This window comes from Eschrichtius robustus, chromosome 3 (assembly GCF_028021215.1).
Source record: "Eschrichtius robustus isolate mEscRob2 chromosome 3, mEscRob2.pri, whole genome shotgun sequence".
NCBI classification, from domain to species: Eukaryota; Metazoa; Chordata; class Mammalia; order Artiodactyla; family Eschrichtiidae; genus Eschrichtius; species Eschrichtius robustus.
Window position 1 is genome coordinate 9,510,927 of NC_090826.1, and position 19,438 is coordinate 9,530,364.

The window sequence follows — 19,438 nt, forward strand, 5'->3', positions numbered from 1 at the left end:
TCGTAAAGCAATTATACTCCAATAAAGATGTTAAAAAAAACCCACAACAACAACACAGAAAAAAATGTTGAATACCCTTTGATTCTTCAGCCCCTGTCCCAGTGTCCCTCTGCCCACTCAGAGGCAACTGCAATCATGAATTTGGTGTGTAGTCCTGTCATTCATTAAGCAGTACTTTTTATGTAAGTTCTGAAGAATACATAATGTTGCTCTGCAAGTGCTTTAAATGTACAGATACAGGATCATGCTGCACCTGGCTTCTCTTTCCACTCAGCATCGTTTTTACCCTTTGTTCTTGTTGGTACCTGTAGATGGAGTTTAGGACTATTAGCTGCTATAGAGTAGTCCACTGTGAATGTACCTCCTTTTCCTGTAGATTGATTTTTAGATTTCATTATTTTGCTATTGCAAACCCTGCTGCAGTGGATGCCAGTCTGTGTGTCCACTTGTGCACATCTGCAAGAGTCTTTCTAGCATTAATTCCTGGAGGTGGAACGTTTCCTCTTAGGGTATATGCATTTCAGTTTTACCCAGTTTTACTTGTGGCTTTCTGAAACATCTGAACCCATCCGAGGTCCCACCAGCAGTGTATGCTGGAACTCCCATTTCCCTGACCCCATCAGTAATTCAGACTTGGGGAATTTGGCCAGGCTTCTGGGTAGCGTAGTACCTCTTTTTTCTTTTTCTTGATTATACTAGTGATTTTTTTCTATATTAATTGGCAGAACTTGTTCTAAAGCCCCTGAAAGCGCCCTCCCCTGTCTGTCACCACCACGTCTTCCAAATTTGGAAAACTTGAGTGAGTTGTCGGCGCCGTCTCTCCCTCATACCTGGGAAGGGGAAGAGCAGGCCTCCGGGGACGTGCGTGGAACTGCCAGGATCGCCGCTGGGGCCCACACAGGCTTCCCCGCGTCCCCTCTTGCTTCTCTGCTTAGTCACGTGGGGACCTGCGTCGCGGAACCAGAGCTCTTTCTTTCAGGGTTTACTGCCTGGAAATGCGAGAAGAGCGGCAGGAGCGGCTGAAATTTATTGACAAGCAGCTGGAGCTCTTGGCGCAAGACTACAAACTGCGAATTAAGCAGATTACGGAGGAAGTTGAGAGGCAGGTGAGAAGTGGGAGAGGAAGCACACTGGGGAGATTTGGACTCCGAGTAGAGGCTGGGGAGCTAGAAAAGTGAAAACGCAGACATCCTATTCCTTGGGGGCTCCTCAGCCTTCCAGGAGGAAGTCGTGGCCCTGATTCAAGAACGTGGCGCCTCCCTGGGTTTGCTCTTCTATCCTGTGACCCTGGGCAAGTCCCCCCCTCCTCTGGGCCTCCTCCTCCATATCTTACAGGGGTGTTTGGTCAGCCAGTCTCTCATATCCCCTCTACCTCAAAAACTTCAATTCTGTAGATCAGCTGAGGACACTGCATGGGTGAGGGGAAAGATATCCAGCGTGTTAGAGTCTGTTAGACTCTCTCCTGATGCTGCAGAATTGAACCACATTCCTCCTTGACACTTAACCAGCACGCTGCTTCTGCTGTAGGTGTCCACCGCGATGGCTGAGGAGATCCGGCGCCTCTCTGTGCTGGTGGACGAGTACCAGATGGACTTCCACCCTTCCCCAGTGGTCCTCAAGGTTTATAAGAATGTGAGTCATTAAGCGGCAGGTGCTCTGGGCAGGGGCTCCCCTTATTTCCTGTTGGCTACTGAAAGGAATCACCAAGCAGACAGCAATTCAGCCCCTGCTGCTCTGAGTCAGGGCCCCTCAGCCAGGGACATGAGCCCCAGGCTCCCATGCGGCCTGCCTGCCGCCGTTGCCTTGTGGGCCTGGGCTGACCAGCCTCGGATTTCCCTGTCCCTGGGCTCCCCAGAGGGACCCGCTGGCAGAGGGCGCCACTTCCCTTCGCCTCTCTTCTGGCTGCAGGAACTGCACCGCCATATAGAGGAAGGACTGGGCCGAAATATGTCGGACCGCTGCTCCACGGCCATCACCAGCTCCCTGCAGACCATGCAGCAGGAGATGATAGGTCAGTGCTGCGGGGGCCTCGGGACCTGGTCCCTGGGCTGCCCAAAGATCAGTTTCAGGCCAGTCTACAGAAGTAACGGCCTTTCCTTGTCTGTCACCTTTTATGATGAGTCAGCTCCATACCTTGGGGTTCTGGGCATGTGTCATGGGTTCCTTCTACACATAGACTTGGGGGGTCGGTTGGGGGGGTCCTTTTTTTAAAAAAAAAATTTGTTTATTTATTTATTTATTTATTTTTGGCTGTGTTGGGTCTTTGTTGCTGCGCACGGGCTTTCTCTAGTTGTGGCGAGCTGGGGCTACTCCTCGCTGTGGTACGTGTGCTCCTCATTGCCGTGGCTTCTCCCGCTGTGGAGCATGGGCTCTAGGTGCGCGGGCTTCAGTAGTTGTGGCACGTGGGCTCAGTAGTTGTGGCTCACGGGCTCTAGAGTGCAGGCTCAGCAGCTGTGGCTCAGGGGCTTACTTGCTCCGCGGCACGTGGGATCTTCCCGGACCAGGGCTCGAACCCGTGTCCCCTGCATTGGCAGGTGGAGTCTTAACCACTGCGCCACCAGGGAGGTCCCCGTGGGGGTGTCTTGTGTTACCACGTGGGACTAGCAGAGGCTGAGAGTTCGGCCTCCTCCTTAAATCCGCACGTTAGCCGGTGTGGAGCCTTGGTCTGCATCCCCCCGCCCACTGGCCCGCTCTTCCGGGCCTGATTTCCGGGCCTCACCGTCAGCATCCTGGGCCGCAGCGAGTGTTCTGAGGCTCGGCCCTGGCGTGGCACGGGGCTGAGCTGCTGTGCTTTCTCCGCATTTCTGTTCCTGACAGACGGCTTGAAACCCCTCCTTCCTGTGTCTATGCGGAGTCAGATAGACTTGCTGGTCCCTCGGCAGTGCTTCTCCCTCAGCTACGACCTGAACTGTGATAAGCTGTGTGCCGACTTTCAGGAGGACATCGAGTTCCATTTTTCTCTCGGGTGGACCATGCTGGTGAATAGGTTCCTGGGCCCCAAGAACAGCCGCCGGGCCTTGATGGGCTACAACGACCAGGCAAGCGAAGTCCCGCACCCTCGGGCATCAAGGGAGGTCAGTCTGCACCCCAGGCACACAAACTGTTCTGAAAGGGGTGCCCTGAGGTCACAGCCGTGGCATGTGGGCCACCACCACAGTCAGGTTTTTGCCACAAATCAACCTAGCTTTATCCTAAGCACTAATATTTGTGAAATTACAAACTCAAGCCGCATTTTTTTTTTCTATTACACATTAAAGTGAGCATGTAACTATTAAATATAGATGACCTATCTGTCCACATACCACCATTTTCATGTTTAGATGTTGAACCCCCCATCTCTGTACCACTGGAGTTACTGCCCGGGCTGCTCTCGGGTCATGTCCCACACCTGGGGACCTGTGCTGAAGCGTTCCAGGGCGGCCACTGCGCCCGTTCTGTGGTACCCCACGGTGCTCACCTTTGGGCCGGCAGGTCTGTTAGGAGCTTAAATTCTTCTCTGCTACATGTGAAGCTCATTTTCCCTTTTGGAAATTGAAGAGCCACTCCCCGTGCCCCTGTTCTGGACCCTAGAATGAGAGACTGGCCGGTATCTTCTCAGCCCCTCCTCGTTTCTCTCTGCAGGTGCAGCGGCCCATGCCCCTGACCCCGGCCAACCCCAGCATGCCCCCACTACCCCAGGGCTCCCTCACCCAGGAGGAGCTCATGGTTTCCATGGTCACCGGCCTGGCCTCCCTGACCTCCAGGACCTCCATGGGCATTCTCGTTGTTGGAGGAGTGGTCAGTGACAAGCCCTGCTCGGGAAGGGGCGGGCAGGGGGGTGGGGACCGAGAGGCACAGTCTGGTGGGTGTCCCCGCATCGGCCCTGCGCTTCACATCCGTGACGACTTTTTGCTGTGATCTCAGGAGCCGTGCAGCCTTAGCCCTTTAACATACATTCATTGACTTAGTTAAGTCTCACTTAACTAACGTGACATTTAGGTTCCCGTTTTACAGAAGAACATCTGCAGTTGGCTTGCCAAGGGCACACAGCTAGGATTTGAGCTCTGACCCCATCTGACTCCAGGACCATATTCTTTCCCCTGTAGGGCCAGTAGGGTAGGGAAGTGACCTGAGAAATTGATGAACCTGGATGGGTTCTAGAGAGGTGGGTATGACCAGGAGTTTCTCACTGGTAGGTGAGGAAACCGAGAGCAAAACTTACAAGGGCTTGAGACAGAAAGAGGCCAGGCTGGGCCTTGAACCTTTGTCTCTCCAGCTGCAGTTTTATTGCCCTTTCTTTCTGCCCCAAGGCCTGAGATCACAGGCTGCCTTCTTGATTACTGGGGTACTCCCCGTGTCTTGTGTGACCCAAGACACACTGCAGCTAGAGTTATTTATGCCTTGAATTTTCTTGATGATGTGGGCAAGTTCTCTTTGTCATGGTCGTTTGAGTTGTGGAGTGGTGGCAGAACGCAACTGTAACAAAACTGCCAGGAATTGCATTCTCAGCTTGTAAGACTAGGGTGGGCTGGAGCTGAGGCCCGCTCCCTCCTGGCCTGTAGACAGTACATGCTCTGGTTTTTTTTTCACAGATGGTGACCTGGCAGAGGGTCATGATCTGAGAAGCTGACACTTGACGGTTATGTAACCCTTTTTACAGTCAGTGTCTCATTTTACCCAAACAACCCTGAGAATTGGGTGGAGGCCATTATCCTATTTTGGGAGGAAACAGGTGTAAACAAATTTGCCCAAGGTCACACAGCCAAGGAAGAGCTTCACTCTAGAGCCTCGATTTCTGGCTCCAAGTCCGGTGCTCTTTGACTGTAACTACACTGCCTCCAACCAAAGTGTTACAAACCAGACCAAAAGAAGCCGTCTACTGAGGACCAACGTGCAGAATTCTGCTTGTCCGTGTCACCAGAATGGAGTGTCCCTTCAGAGTACTCGAACGTTTACCTTTAAGATTCCTCTGTGCCTGGATCTGTGCTTCTGGTGCTCACAACCAGAGGTGGCCTCTGCACAAGTCATGTTGTGTGGCCCACACTAAGTTTCCCTCGTCTCCAAACTAGACATGGTCCCTGCCTTCTGGCCTCAGTGAGACCAAGGAAGACATTGAAAGGAGTGTTCTGAGTAGAAGCACAAAGGCTCTTTGAGGCTCTTGGGAAAGTCCTGGCTGAGAGGATGGGCGGTGGGATGGCAGAGGGATTGTGCCAGCTGACCACTGTGCCTCTGCAGGTGTGGAAGGCTGTGGGCTGGCGACTCATCGCCCTCTCCCTTGGCCTCTATGGCCTCTTGTACGTCTACGAGCGTCTGACCTGGACCGCCAAGGCCAAGGAGAGGGCCTTCAAGCGCCAGTTTGTAGAGTACGCCAGCGAGAAGCTGCAGCTCATCATCAGCTATACCGGCTCCAACTGCAGCCATCAAGTCCAGCAGTGAGTGGCCCCGTCAGCCCCAAGGGGCCAGTGCCGGCTCCCGTGGTTCAGGACTGCCCTCTAGGTTTCCTCCTAACCTGGCCTGGAAACCACTGGGCCCTGAGCGCTGTCTGACTCTGGCCTTCAGCTGTGCAGTGCCAGCGTGGAGGCTAGGGATGGGGGAGGAGTCTCCAGGGACACCTTACGTCCTGGGCTGGGACCAGGTAGGCCTCTGGTCTCCCAAGAAAGGAAGACATGGGAAGACGAGGGCTGTTACCTGTAGCCATCTTTTAAAGGTTACCTCGAAGGGCTTGGGTTGTGGGTGTAGCTTTGACGTTCTGAGCCACAGCCCATTCTTCATGGCGTATCTTAGGGCAGGTGGGAATGGATGGCTTGATCTGGGTGGTGGTCAGGAAGGTGCTGGCTGCCTGCCTTTTATTGCTATGTGGCAGGCCCTCTGCTAGGCATTTTGCACCTAACTCTTCATTTTCTCCCCGAGCCCTTTGAGGTAGACGTTTTTACTGGCACCTTGTTTTTCAAAATGAGGAAATTGAGATCTGAAGAGGAGTCATGTGTCTCCTGCACTCGACTGAGTGCAGGAAATTGAAGAGCCACTCCCCGTGCCCCTGTAGCAGCAGAGCCGGGATCTGAATCCTGGTCTCTTGTGCCCAAGCCGGGGCGTCTTGCTGTGTGCTCCTGGTTCTCACCCTGTGCTGATGCTCGTGTGTGTGGTGGCTGTGACGTCCGCGGTCTCAGCAGCGGGCGGGGACGATTCTGACAAACCAGGACAGGCGCAGGTGACAGATGGGCTGGCTGCTTCACCAGCGACGTGGCCTGGTTGATCCTGACTCTCCCCCCTCAGGGAACTGTCTGGGACCTTTGCTCATCTGTGCCAGCAAGTTGATGTCACCCGGGAGAACCTGGAGCAGGAAATTGCCGCCATGAACAAGAAAATTGAGGTTCTTGATTCGCTCCAGAGCAAAGCCAAACTGCTCAGGTGAGGTTGGCCATGTGGCAGCGGAGGAAGTCCGGTCCCTGGGGTTACAGCTCACAGGCACGTCCTTAACCACGGTGTCTCAGGCACTTGACACGTGCTGTCCCATCTTCAGCGTCCCTTTAGGGACGTATCATCACCTTCACTTTATGAAATGGAGGATCAAGGCCTAGAGAGGTTAAGTAACTTATCTGGGATCCCACAGTAAGTGGTCAAGCCAGGAGTAGAAGAATCCAGGCGTGCTGGGCTCCAGCACTCTCTGACACTCCGCACGTTGACTGTCCTTTATTGTCGGCGGGAACAGTGGGCTACACCCGGCCCCCACCTCCCGCCATTTCACGGTGCAGCACATCAGCATCCGTGTCCACAGGGGAGCTGGCCAGGTAGCCAGTGGCCGGCAGAACCCGGATCGGAACCCAGGTCTGCGTAGGGTCTCTGTTGAAAGTCAGAGCTTCCAGCAGCAGGTTGCCGGGGAGAGGATGGGTCTCAGGAGTCAGGAGTCCTGGCTTCTGGTCCTGGCACCCCCGTTTGGGCAAATCACTGAGCTTTCCTATGTAAAATCCTATGCTTTCATCTGTAAAATGGAGGAAGGTTTCCTGACACAGTCACAGAGCTGCGTGTGAAAGTGCTCTGCAGAAGTCCTCGGCCCACTCAGGCCGGGATAACATCAGCACACGGGACTCTGTTCTTCCTGCCCCGCCCTGACGTCAGCACCGAGGGAGCTGCATCAGAGGGCGTCGGTGGGCCTTGCCCTCCCCGCCCACTGCCCTGGGACAGCGGTGTTCTAGAGACACGCCGCGCATCCCCGGGGAAGTCTCACGCGGCCGGTGGGTTCGGGGTGGGTGTCTCTGCTGCTCGTCACCTGCAGCGACAGGGTGAACCTGAAAAGGGCTGCGTGAGAGCAGCCCAGCCTCCTGCTGACAGGCAGGACGACCGTGTTCCCAGCAGTCCAGGGACTTGCCCGTGGTCCCGGCACGAAGCAAACACCGGGCTTGAGGGTCAGAAACACCTGATTTTATTTCCACCACTGATTGGTCGCGTGACCGTAGGAAGTTATTGAACCTCTCTGGGCCTCATTTTCCTCCTCGGTGAAGTGGAGGTTATTGGAGGGATAATGAGTAAATGAGTCTGTACAAGTCAAGTGTCCGGTAGAACAGCACTTGGCCTTGGCACATCGTGCCGTTACTTGTTATCAGCTGTTACTGCTACAAGGTAACCGTTTCTCTGCAGGAATAAAGCTGGTTGGTTGGACAGCGAACTCAACATGTTCACGCACCAGTACCTGCAGCCCAGCAGATAGTGGGCAGCCCGGAGCCGGCGCCTGCGTAGGGAGGGGCAGCGCTGCCAGCCGCGAGGGGCCTCCCGCCGGGGCCACGCGCAGCTCCCGTCCGTTGCCGCCACCGTGAGAATGAAGGCACCCACTGTCTCCCACCGTTTTGAGCCCTGAGACGCTAGTTATTTTCCCCCTCCTTTGCCTGCTGCAACAGGAAGATATTCCGGCTCATACCCCTAAAGGAGACTTTTTTTTTTCAGTGATGACTCTGGACAGCATGATACTGAGGAGTGAAGTCGAGTCTTTTCTCTGTTTTGTCAGGCTCTGTTGTTTGAGAATCATCTGATTGCTTGATGAGGCCTTGGGATCAGCCAGCATTGCAGAAGGGCTGGTTGGGCCTTTAAGGATATCAGGCAGACACCCCCTCCTCCAGCCAACGCTAACACCGACCCACGCGCACCTGCCTACCGCGCACCCCAGCGCATCCGCAGAGAAAGGCCACCTTAGGGGGTGGTTGCATTTTCTTCCCGGATTGCGCTGGGAACAGTTCCAGGAAGGCCAAGGCTGTCCCAGGAGGGTTGTGGCTTACGTGTCAGTTTGGTCCTTCGGCTTTCATTCTTCGTCCCATCTGCAGAGCCTTCCAGACCAGCCTTTCAGTCTTGGTGGTGGGGCTGAGAGTGCGGAGGTAGCTGGAACGCTGAGTGGCGTAGGGGAGGGGCGTGTGGAGGGTGTGTCCTAATGCCCCTGCTGTCACGGGTGGCCGGTGCCGTGATGGGGAGAGACTTGCCGCCTCCTCCTTATTCTGTCCCTTGTTCTGGTTTCGGTCCTTAACCTATTATTCTGGTTTCTTATTCATGAAAGATGGTTTGGTCCAGATAGTTAAAGGATGTAGTAGAAGGAAAGATGGCGGAAGGAGGGAACCTTGGCGGCAGGCTGAGAGGAGTGGGCCCCTCCCAGCACAGCTAGAGAATCTGGAGTTGATGCAGAGCAGGACCTTGCATCTGACCTTGCTCTGTGAGGGGCTCGTGGGGTCTCGGAGCCCACTCTGCTAGCTTGATGTTCCCTGAGAGACATGTTCCCACCCCTCACCCCGCCTCGGCCCAAGCTGCCCTTGGCCACCAGACCTCTGGATGAAGTCTCCTGTGCCAGTGATGCTGCACGTGGCCGAGAGACAGTGCGGGGAACCCAGCACCCAGCCTCCCACCCTCCCTGATCCCAGAGCCTCCAGCTGACACATGGGGCCTCGTGTTGATTTTGAGAAGTGTTTCCTGTTGTTGAGTTTGGGGATCGTTACCGGTCCAAGTGGGGGCAGGTTCCTGTCTCCAAGGTGTTAACTGTCTGGGGCAAACAGCCTTCGGGTGACAGCCTTTGCAGGGCAGGTCAGAGAACTTCCTAGAAACCAGCGGCATGTCTCTCCCAGAAAGAGGCTCAGGCAGAGAGGTGGGGCTTGTCCTGCTCTCTTGAATCCACCCGCCCTCCGACTTTGGGGAAATGACTTGGTGGCCTCTGCTCACTGGTGGGTGGCACGCAGGTGGCGTGCTCTCCAGGTGCCCGCTTGTCCTTCAAACCCTCAGTCTACCCTGGTGCGTGGAACAAAGTGATGGACTTCGCCGAGGCCGCCATGCGGCGGGAGGGCGCTCTGAGCTTTTTGCCAGCCTGGATGGTGGTTCCCTCCCAGTGTGTCTGGAGAAGTCAGTGTCACACAATTCCAATGAATCTTGTGCTTTTGGGGGGGTGGTTATTATTTAGAATAACTAAACATGAATTTTGTTTGAATGTAGCCTCTGGGCAATGAATGAGATTTTGAGCTTCTCATACAATAAGTAAACTTGAAATTACACCACTGAGGGCGAGACTCTGAAAGAACTGTGGCAAAAAGCACTTTAATTTAATGCTGCTGACTTTGTTCTCTGTTTTTATGTTCATTTGCTGGAGTGCAAGACGTGCTTGACATGGTGGGTTTTTTCTCTGATGTATTTAAGGTGATATATTTGCCTGAATTATTCCTGTATCACTGCTGATAATATTGAACACTAAAATAAAACCTAGTTGGAAACCATTTGTTTTGTGTGTCTCCTCAGCTTACTGTTCCTATGCAAACTCTCTTTGACATGACAAAGTCTGCAGGCTGTATTTTGAAATGACCTTAACTTCGTTTAGGGGAAGTTCCCACTGTAATCTGCCTGTGGGTTCCTCCTGACTCTGGAAGGAATCTGATACTCTCAGAAGAACAAAAGGCGTAACTGATCTTTAAGAACCAGGAAATCTAGAGTGATTTCTTTACAGATTTCACCATAACTCTAAACCATTCATTTTTCACTTAAAAAGTAATGACTCAGACTGGTTCACCCTAGTTGGCCTTCTGAGAAATTGGTTGTGACCTTTTCTTTCTTTTTTTTTTTTTTAAACGGCCCTCAGCAGTGGCTGGGGCATGACTAGTCCGTTTCGCTGACCCTGCACACCTGTCCCCTGGGCTCTGCACTGCCCACTCGCCGCGCTGCTCATCCATTTCAGAGGCCTCCACACCTCAGCGGATGGCATCCTCGTCCCTGCAGATTCCCAGGTCACAAACCTGGGGCGTGATCCTGGACTCCCCTCTCCCACGTGCTGCGTCCAACCTGTCAGTTTCTGTCTTAAAAATACACCTCACCCCTGACCATTTCATCCACTCCATTCACAGTCACGGCTCTGACCCACGTTACTGCCTCTAACTCAGCCCCTCCTCCCACCCTGGCACCTCTCACACTTGTTTCAAAGCAGCAGCCAGAGTGACCTTGACGTAGGCTGGAAATAGAACTCAGCTCGTATTACTCCTTTGCTCGAAATACGGCTCTGGCTCCCTGTCCCACCCAGAATCGAGGCCCAAGTCCTTGTGGTGGCCTTTCAGGATCCACTGCCTCTGAATGCCCCTCCCTCTTCGGCTCCCTCTGTTTCGGCCACACTGGTCCTTGCTCTTCCTTGAAACTGCTGTCCACACTCTACCGTACGGCCTTTGCCTGGCTGGCCCTCTGCCCGTGGTCCAGAATGCACCACAGCTGACTAACTCCTTTATCTCCAAGTCTGCTGAGACGTCACCTCATTGAGGTCCATGCACACCCCTCCCTATTAAAATCCCTCTCTCCCCTGTTCCCTGGCACTTCTGAGTACCCTTCTGAGTACCCTCCTACCTACTCATCATCTGAGCAATATTGTTTGTGTCTGTGCCTGCTAGAGCATAAGCTCTAAGAACATAAGCAAAATATGAGATTTTTACATGTTTTGTTCATTGGTAAGCGCCCAGGGTCTAGACCAGTGCCTGGCACAGAATCAGAACTCAGTAAATACTTGCTGAATTAACAAATCCTGTCCTGATAACACAGTCGCACCATTTATCAACCCTCTAGCGCTGGGGGACAGAAGTAACAAATGCTACTGGAAACTTCCTATAGGTAGGCATGGCACCTAGGGGCTTTCAAGTGTGTTGTATGTTTAGTAATTAACATTTTCCACTCCACTGTGGAAACTGAGGCTCAGAGAGGTTGGGACTAGTTCAGACAGCAGCAGCTGGAGGGTGATGGAGCCTGGATTGGAGCCCAAGTCCAAATTCCCCAAAGCCCAGTGGCTTTTGAACATTTTTTTACCCTGACCCATTATTAGAAATTTATCACGATTGAGTACACACATATATGTGCAAGTGAAACCAAAAAAAAGTCAATCATTACCCCTTTTCTGCAATACACAGGTATTTTCTCATGAAGAAGCTGCTGTTTGCAACCCACTAAACTGCTCACCAGCCACTCCTGGGTCATGACCGGTCGTTTGAAAAAAGGTGTTCTACCCTCTTTGCCTCACTCAACACCTCCTAGTTCTTTATTCCCAGTCAAGGCCAGACTCATTCCTGTGGTTCCTCAGACTACCTCATCTGCCCACTGAGAGTTCTGGGGAATCAAGAGCCTGAGATTTTGGGCCTTTCAGTAACAGTGTCGCCATTTAATCACAGAATATGTAGCCAGGAATGTACCTCCCTGTTCCAAGCACTGGGCCCTGCTCACAGATGTCAGCTAGGTTCACTCTGACCTCCAGGACAGGGTTTTCTGTCTCTTGAGTCAGACTCAGAGATTAGAACAGGCAACTTTTATAGAGGGCTTGGCTTGTGTCAGACATGCATACGCGTGACTTCCAATCCTCTCAAAAACCTACTGATCGATTTTCCCCTTTGTACGAACCAAGAAGTTTATTCATCAAAATATTTGAGTGCCTGCTGCGTGCTGAGCATGGTTCTGGGCATTGGAGACGCGGCAGTGAATAAGGTGGATAAAAATCCCTGCCTTCATGGCGCTTACATACTTGTGGGGGAAGGCAGGCAGCAGGCAAAACCACTGAGTAAAAGAGTATGTCAGAAGATAAGGGCTATGGGGGAAAATGAGGCAGGGAAGGTCAGGGAGGGGGTAACAAGAATGTGGCTGGGGTAGGCCTGGCTGAGAAGATGACGTTTGAAGAAAGAGCTGAATGAATTCGGCGGGGAATGAAGCCCTGTGGACATCTGGGGCGGGGCACTCCAGGCAGAGCCGCATGTGTAAAGGCCCTGAGGTACGAGCATGCCAGTATCTTCAAGGAACAAAATGCGACTAGTGTGGCTGGAGCAGAGCGAGGGGGGCGGAGAGCAGTTGGACTTCAGTTGCAAAAGGAACCAGGGGAGACTGGGGTCTTGCCGGCCACTGTGAGGACCTTGGCTTCACCGCGAGCGAGGTAGATGCCATGGAGAGTTCCGAGCCAAGGAGTGACGTGAGCTGACATACTTACACTCGAGGGGTCCCGGGCTGCTATAGGGAGAGTAGACAAGAGAGTAAGGATGGAAGCAGGGGGGACCAGTCAGGAGGCAAGTGCAACATTCCAGGGAGGAGAGGATGGTGACTTGCACCGGGCGGTTGTGATGGAGGCTGTGAAAAGTGGTCAGTTCTGGAGACCTTTTGAAGACAGAAACAATGCAATGTGCTGATAGACTGGATGAGTCATGGCTGACTCGGGTTTTGTCCTGGGTCGGTGGCAGGATGGGGAAGCTTCCTGGTGGAGCAGGTGTGGGAGAGAAGATCGGGAGTTTTGTTTTGGACATGTTGAACTTAGGGTCCCTCTTCCGTAGTTGGATATGTGAACTTGGAGTTCAGGTGATGTCTGGTGCAGAGACGCACACTGGGGAGTCAGCATGTGACGGTGGCAATCACAGCTTAGGGTTCCTGGAATGCAGAGCCTAAAGCAGGAGGCTTGTGCGCCCTCGTTTTAATCGGCAGAACAACGCCAGAGAAACGCAGTGAGGGCGGGGGGCAGTCAGAAGGAGGGAGAGCCAGCAGGAGTGTGCGTGGTGGAGCTGGCCGCCACCAAATGTGACCCTGAGGAGCCATGTAATGAGTCTCGGCACCCTTTCCTGGTGGAGAGGAAGGGGGCAGAATTTATTCACCGTCTCCCTCTTCCAGCTGGTGAAGAGTTGTCCCATGGGACATTGACTCTGTGCATTTCTGGGTTGCATATTGAAATGCTTGAGCACCAAGTGGGGCCCACGGCGGTGGTGGAGGTGAGAGGGCCAGGACTCAGGCAGGGGGGGTGGCCGGGCGAGTTGCGTTTCCATCAGACCACTCAGCCGAGGCAGAGCCGGAACAAAAGGCAGGTAAGGCCAAGAGGGTCTGAAGCATTCACCCGTCCAATCACTCAGATCTGCTCTTGCCTTCCCGCCCTTCTTCCCCGAGAGGGGAAGTCTAAGTCCCATTGAACCGCGTCCCCTTCGTGGTGATACGGTCGGTCCCTCGTCCATGGCCAAAGCTGCAGCTAGTCTGGTTATTTCCTGGTGGGGTCATCCAGATCTTCATCCCCGAGGGATCTGAGCCCTTGGCTGTCTTGCCGTGGGTGGGCTGTGATTGCCACAATTGCCACTTACTATTATCAGTGGGTGTGGAGACACCGAGAGACACCAGAGGAGGTTCTGGAAACACCTCTGCCTCATTTTGTACACGCTGTCCTGACCCCTCATGGTGATGGGAATCTATTACCCGCAGCGGTACAGTAATTCTCTTTGCCTGCTGGTCCACCAGCAGAGAGGCCCGAAGACCAGGTGATGGTCACGTCTTCAAGTTCATTGGGACTGTGCTCAGCTTTGGTCCTGCAGACTAGGGGTCCAGCAGCAGCAGGACAGAGCCTTTAGGAAAGGAGCCCAGGCTACTTCACCCCCGTCATCTTGGCTGCTCTGTCCCTGGGCCCATCGCACCTGCACTGGGGTGGCTGAGCAGAGACGGGGGCTGACATTTACCAGCTGCATCGTCCGTTCCAGCTGGTCGTGGACCGTCTCCCCGGCAGCAGACGTCCCGTGATGGATTCGAAACATGAGACACCAAGATGTAATCCCGTGCGTCCCCATGTACTGGACATCACTGGTTCATCTTCCCCCTTCCCCAGTCCTTGGCGCTAGTCTTCTGATCTCTTTCTCCTGAGCTCTGACCTCCAGCCACACCATTTGCCACCACCCAGAAGACTGTGTATCATCTCTTCCTTAGACTGTTCATCCCTCCTCCTGAATGGATGACCAAGTGTACAGCTCACAGCTCTGACCACCAGCAGGATTAACCTTCATCCCTGAGGCGGCGTCATGGCATAAGAGTGGAAGTGGTCCGTTTCCAGTGAGGGCAAACATACTGCGCCCAGCTAGGCCAAGTTCTTTATTGTTTGCTTACTTGCTTCATACCTTTTAATAGCTTTATTGAGATATAGTTAACATACAATAACTGCCCATGTTTAAAGTGTACAATTTGATAAGTTTTGGCAGATGTATGCACCTATGAAAGCGTCACCACAATCAAGACAGTGAACAAACCCATCATCCCCCACGTTTCCTCGTGCCCCGTCATCGTCCCTCCCGCCCACCCCATCTCCAAGCAACCCCTCATCTTTCTGTCACTATAGTTTACATCTTCTCAAGCTTTACTGAGGTACAATATATGTATCATAAAAGTCACTCTTTTTAAGTGTACAATTCAATCATTTCAGCAAATTTACAAAGTTCTGCAGCCCCATCACCACAATCCAATGATCCCTCCTGCCCATTTGCAGTGAATCTCTGTCCTTTTCTGGACATTTCATATAATTGGAGTCATCAATATGTGGTCTTTTTCGTATGGCTTCTTTCACTTAGCATAATGTTTATGAGGTTCGTCCATGTTGTAGCACGTGTCAGTACTTCATTTCTTTTTATTGCCGTTTTCTATTGTATGGATACCACATTTAGCTCGTCCATTTATGAGTTGACGGACATTTGGATTATTTCCTCTTTTTTTGTGGCTATAATGAATAATGCTGCCAGGAACATTCTTGTACAAGTCTTTGCATGGACATGTTTTCATTTCTCTTGGGTAGATAACTAGCACTGGAATTTCTGGGTCATATCGTAAATTTATATTTAACTTTTTAAGATACCGTCAAACTGTTTTCTGAAGTGATTGTACCATTTTACATTCCCACCAGCAGAGCACGTGGGTTCCAGTTTTTCCCTGTCCTCGCCAACGCTGGTATAGTGAGTCTTTGATTTTACATGCCATCATTTTAGACATAGAAATAGTTATGCGGTGGTGTCTCATTCTGGTTTTATCTTACATTTGCCTAGCAAATGGAGCCTAGAGCAAGAGAAGACTCTAGAAAGCCAGATTGGGATAAAAGCTGGTGCTAGGTGTATTAATGGTGGGTAAGGATGCTGAGCTGAGTCTCTGACCAGCCTCAATAGGAGAGTTCTGTGATGTGGGGCATCTTTTCTGTGCTTATTCACCATCTGTGTGTATCTCTTCTCTGGTGTTCAATTCTTTTAATCATTTTAAAAATTGGGTTGTTCGTTAGCCAAGACATGGAAGCAGCCTAAGTATCCATCAACGGATGAATGGATGCCAATGAGGAAAGCAAGCATCCTGTCTTACCCCTGTTCTAGCCCCAGAGCCTGTAATGGTGAACCCACTGGAGCTAACTGGGAGAGAGGATGAGCACTTGTTCCATAAGGAACTGTCTAAGATACAGCAGATGTCTGTGGATAGCATTTGCTTAGCTTTTCTTGGCTATTCGTAGCGAGAATAGTTTTGGCTATTTTAGATGCTTTGCTAATTACATGATCTTCTCATTCAGGAGCAGCTTGTTCCTTGTTCCTGTATACTCCTGGAAAGCCTCCCGAGTTAAAAGGTACCATTGCCAGTTACCTGCTTGTTCACGCAAAGGTCCAGCTCCTTGTCTGGAGCCTGAGAATGATTTGAGGGGAAAGGAGTAAGCCATATTTCTGCTCAACTCCAGCCTGACTGAAGAAAGAACAAAGCACACATAATGGAATCCAATTCTTGGAAGATATCAAAAATGGAATTTTCTTGGGAATTCCCTGGTGGTCCAGTGGTTAGGACTCTGTGCTTTCACAGCTGAGGCCTGGGTTCAATCCCTGGTCAGGGAACTAGGATCCCACAAGCCGTGAGGCGCAGCCAAGAAAAAAAAAAAGAAAAAAAGGAACTTTCTTATACAACCTAGCTGTTCAAATTAGCATACAATCATTTCATCCTTTCTAAATAAAAGTTTTGGGTTTTTTAACCTTAAAACAAACAAACAAACAAAAAACCGGATGAGTGGATAAAGAATATGTGAGGTATATATATATATATATATATATATACAATGGAATATTACTCAGCCATAAAAAGAATGAAATATTGCCATTTGCAGCAACATGGATGGATCTAGAGAATATCATACTAAGTGAAGTAAGGCAGACAGAGAAAGACAAACATTATATGTGGAATCTAAAAAATAATACAAATGGACTTATTTACAAAACAGAAGCAGACTCAGAGACATAGAAAACAAACTTATGGTTCGGGGGAGGGATAAATTAGGAGTATGGGATTTACAGATATACACTACTATATATAAAATAGATAAACAACAAGGATTTACTGTATAGGGAACTATAGTCAATATCTTGTAATAACCTATAATGGAAAATAATATGAAAAATATGTATATTTAACTAAATCACTTTGCTATACACCTGAAAATAACACAATATTATAAACAAACTACACTTCAATAAAAAAAATTGGGTTGTTTTCTTATGAGTTGAGAGAGTTATTTATATAATCTGGATACAAATTCTTTATTAGACATGTGATCTGCAATTATTTTCTCCAATATTGTGGCTTGTATTTCCACTCTCTTAACAATGCCTTTCAAAGAGCAGAAGTTATTAATTTTGACAAAGTCCAATTTATCCGTTCTTCTTTTAGAGATTGTACTTTTGGTGTCGTATCTAAGAAATTTCTGCTTAATGCAAGGTCACAAAGATTTTATTCTCGGTTTCCTTCTAGAAGTTTTATAGTTTTAGGTTTTACAATTAGGTCTATGATACATTTTGAGTTAATTTTTACATATGGTACAGATATGGTACAGACAGAGGGTTTTAAAAATTTTGTTTTGTTTTGTGGTGTGTGTGTCTTCAGCATATGAACATCCAGTTGTTCTTGTACCATTTGCTGAAAAGGCTGTCCTTTCTCCACTGAGTTGCCTCTGCATCTTTGTCAAAAATTAATTGATCATGTATGTGTGAGACAATTTCTGGACTTTCTATTCTATTCCATTCATTTATTTGTCTACCTTGGTGCCAATACTACACTCTCTTGATTACTGTAGCTTTATAATAAATCTTAAAGCAGGTAGCATAGGTCATCTGAATTTGTTCTTTGTTTTCAAAATTGTTTTGGCTCTCTAAGTCCTTTGCATTTTCATATGAATTTTAGAAATTGTTTGTCAGTTTATACAAAGAAACTTACTGGGATTTTATTTGGGATTGTATTGAGTCTCTAGGTCAATTTGGGGAGAATAGATATCTTAAAAATTTGAGTTTTTCTAGCCATGAACACAGTATATCTCTCCAATTATTTAATCTCCTTTAATTTCTTTCAACACTGTTTTATAACTTTAATGTATAGGTTTTGTATTTTTTGGGTCAGATTTATCCTTAAGTATTTAATTTTTATATTTCTTGATTTATTTTAAATGGTTTTTAAAAAATTTCAGTTTCTGATTGTTTATTGCTAATATATAGAAATACGACTGATTTTTGTATATTGATCTTGTATCTTGCAACTGCAAAACCCATTAACGATTCTAGTAGCTTTTTTGTAGAGTCCATGAGATTTTCTGTTATCATGCTGTCTGTGAATAAAGAGAGTTTTACTTCTTCCTCTCCGTTCCAGATGCCTTTGATTTTTCGTATTGCACTGGCTAGAACTCTAGTGTAATATTGAATTGAACTGGTGATAGCAGACATCCTTACCTTTTCCTAATTAAAGGGAGAAAGCATTCAGTCTTTTATTATGAAATATGCTGTTAAATGTAGGTGTTTCATAGATGCCTTTTATCAAGATGAGAAAGTTCCCTTCCAGTCCTAGTTTGCTGGAAGATTTTTTTTTAATTTTAATTTTTTATAAATTTATTTATTTTATTTATTTTTGGCTGCATTGGGTCTTCGTTGCTGTGTGCAGGCTTTCTCTAGTTGTGGTGAGCGGGGGCCACTCTTCGTTGCGGTGCGTGGGTTTCTTGTTGCAGTGACTTCTCTTGTTGCAGAGCACGGGCTCTAGGTGCGTGGGCTTCAGTAGTTGTGGCACATGGGCTCAGTAGTTGTGGCTCGTGGGCTCTAGACCGCAGGCTCAGTAGTTGTGGCGCATGGACTCAGTTGCTCCAAGGCATGTGGGATTCCCCCCGGACCAGGGCTCGAACCTGTGTCCCCTGCATTGGCTGGTGGACTCTTAACCACTGTGCCACCAGGGAAGCCCCAAGATTTTTATTTTTAAAGATTTTTATTAATTTAGTTAAACTAAAAAAAACCCCACTTCACCCATTTCTTCTACTCCCTGCCTCTTGCAGCCACCAATCTGTTTTCTGTATCTATGAGCTTGCTTTTTGCTTTTGTTTTGTTTTTTTAGATTCCACATATAAGAGAGAAATATAGTATTTGTCTTTCTCTATCTGACTTATTTCACTTAGCATAATGCCTGCAAGTTCCATCCGTGTTATTGAAAATGGCAAGATCTCCCCTTTTTTATGGCTGAATAATAGTCCATTATAGATAATACCACACTTTCTGTATCCATTCATCCATTGCTGGACACTTAGGTTGTTTCCATATCTTGGCTATTATAAATAATGCTGCAATGAATATGGGGGTGCATCTAGCTTTTCAAATCAGTGTTTTTACTTTCTTCAGATAAATACCCAAAAGTGGAATTGCTGGATAATAAGGTAGTTCTATTTTTAAATTCTGAGGAAATTTCAAACCTCCATACTCTTTTCCATAGTGGTTGCACTGATTTACATTCTCATCAACAGTGCACAAATGTTCCCTTTTCTCCACATCCTTGCCAACACTTGTTATTTCTTGCCTTTTTAGTAATAGTCATTCTAACACATGTGAGGTGATAACTCATTGTGGGTTTGATTTGCATTTCCCTGATAATTATTGATATTGAGCATTTTTTCATGTACCTATTGGCCATCTGTCTTCTTTGGGAAAATGTCTATTCAGATCCTCTGCCCATTTTTAAGTTGGATTGTTTGGGGTCTCTTTTGCTATTGAGTTGTATGAAGCTGGAAGATTTTTTTAAAAATCAGAAATGAGTGTTGGATTTTGTCAAATGCCGGAACATCTCTTCAAGTTAAAAGATTGTGGCATTCCAATTGCAACTACTAAGAAAAAGGGACAGTGCTTGGTGGATTTTTCTGTATCTATTGAGATGGCTT

General features: G+C 49.2%; 1 protein-coding gene and 1 non-coding gene across 3 annotated transcripts in view; both read left to right on the forward strand.

The window, feature by feature from the left end:
* MFN2 (mitofusin 2) overlaps positions 1–9,716 on the forward strand; it is a 28,177-nt gene extending 18,461 nt beyond the window's left edge. Inside the window, exons 12-19 of one of the 2 annotated variants that reach the window (XM_068538905.1) lie at positions 980–1,106; positions 1,528–1,632; positions 1,909–2,011; positions 2,818–3,074; positions 3,622–3,777; positions 5,215–5,411; positions 6,253–6,387; positions 7,615–9,716. In XM_068538905.1, coding sequence (XP_068395006.1) covers positions 980–1,106; positions 1,528–1,632; positions 1,909–2,011; positions 2,818–3,074; positions 3,622–3,777; positions 5,215–5,411; positions 6,253–6,387; positions 7,615–7,684 — 1,150 coding nt within the window. In that variant the 3' untranslated portion in view covers positions 7,685–9,716. The remainder of the gene's footprint in view (positions 1–979; positions 1,107–1,527; positions 1,633–1,908; positions 2,012–2,817; positions 3,075–3,621; positions 3,778–5,214; positions 5,412–6,252; positions 6,388–7,614) is intronic. The other variant, XM_068538907.1, reaches the window with a different exon arrangement.
* A 5,837-nt stretch (positions 9,717–15,553) lies between these two features.
* On the forward strand, positions 15,554–15,680 carry LOC137763164 (small nucleolar RNA SNORD22). The gene has a single exon (XR_011073727.1). It is a non-coding gene; the product is annotated as a small nucleolar RNA SNORD22 (small nucleolar RNA).
* The last annotated feature ends 3,758 nt before the right edge of the window (positions 15,681–19,438 follow it).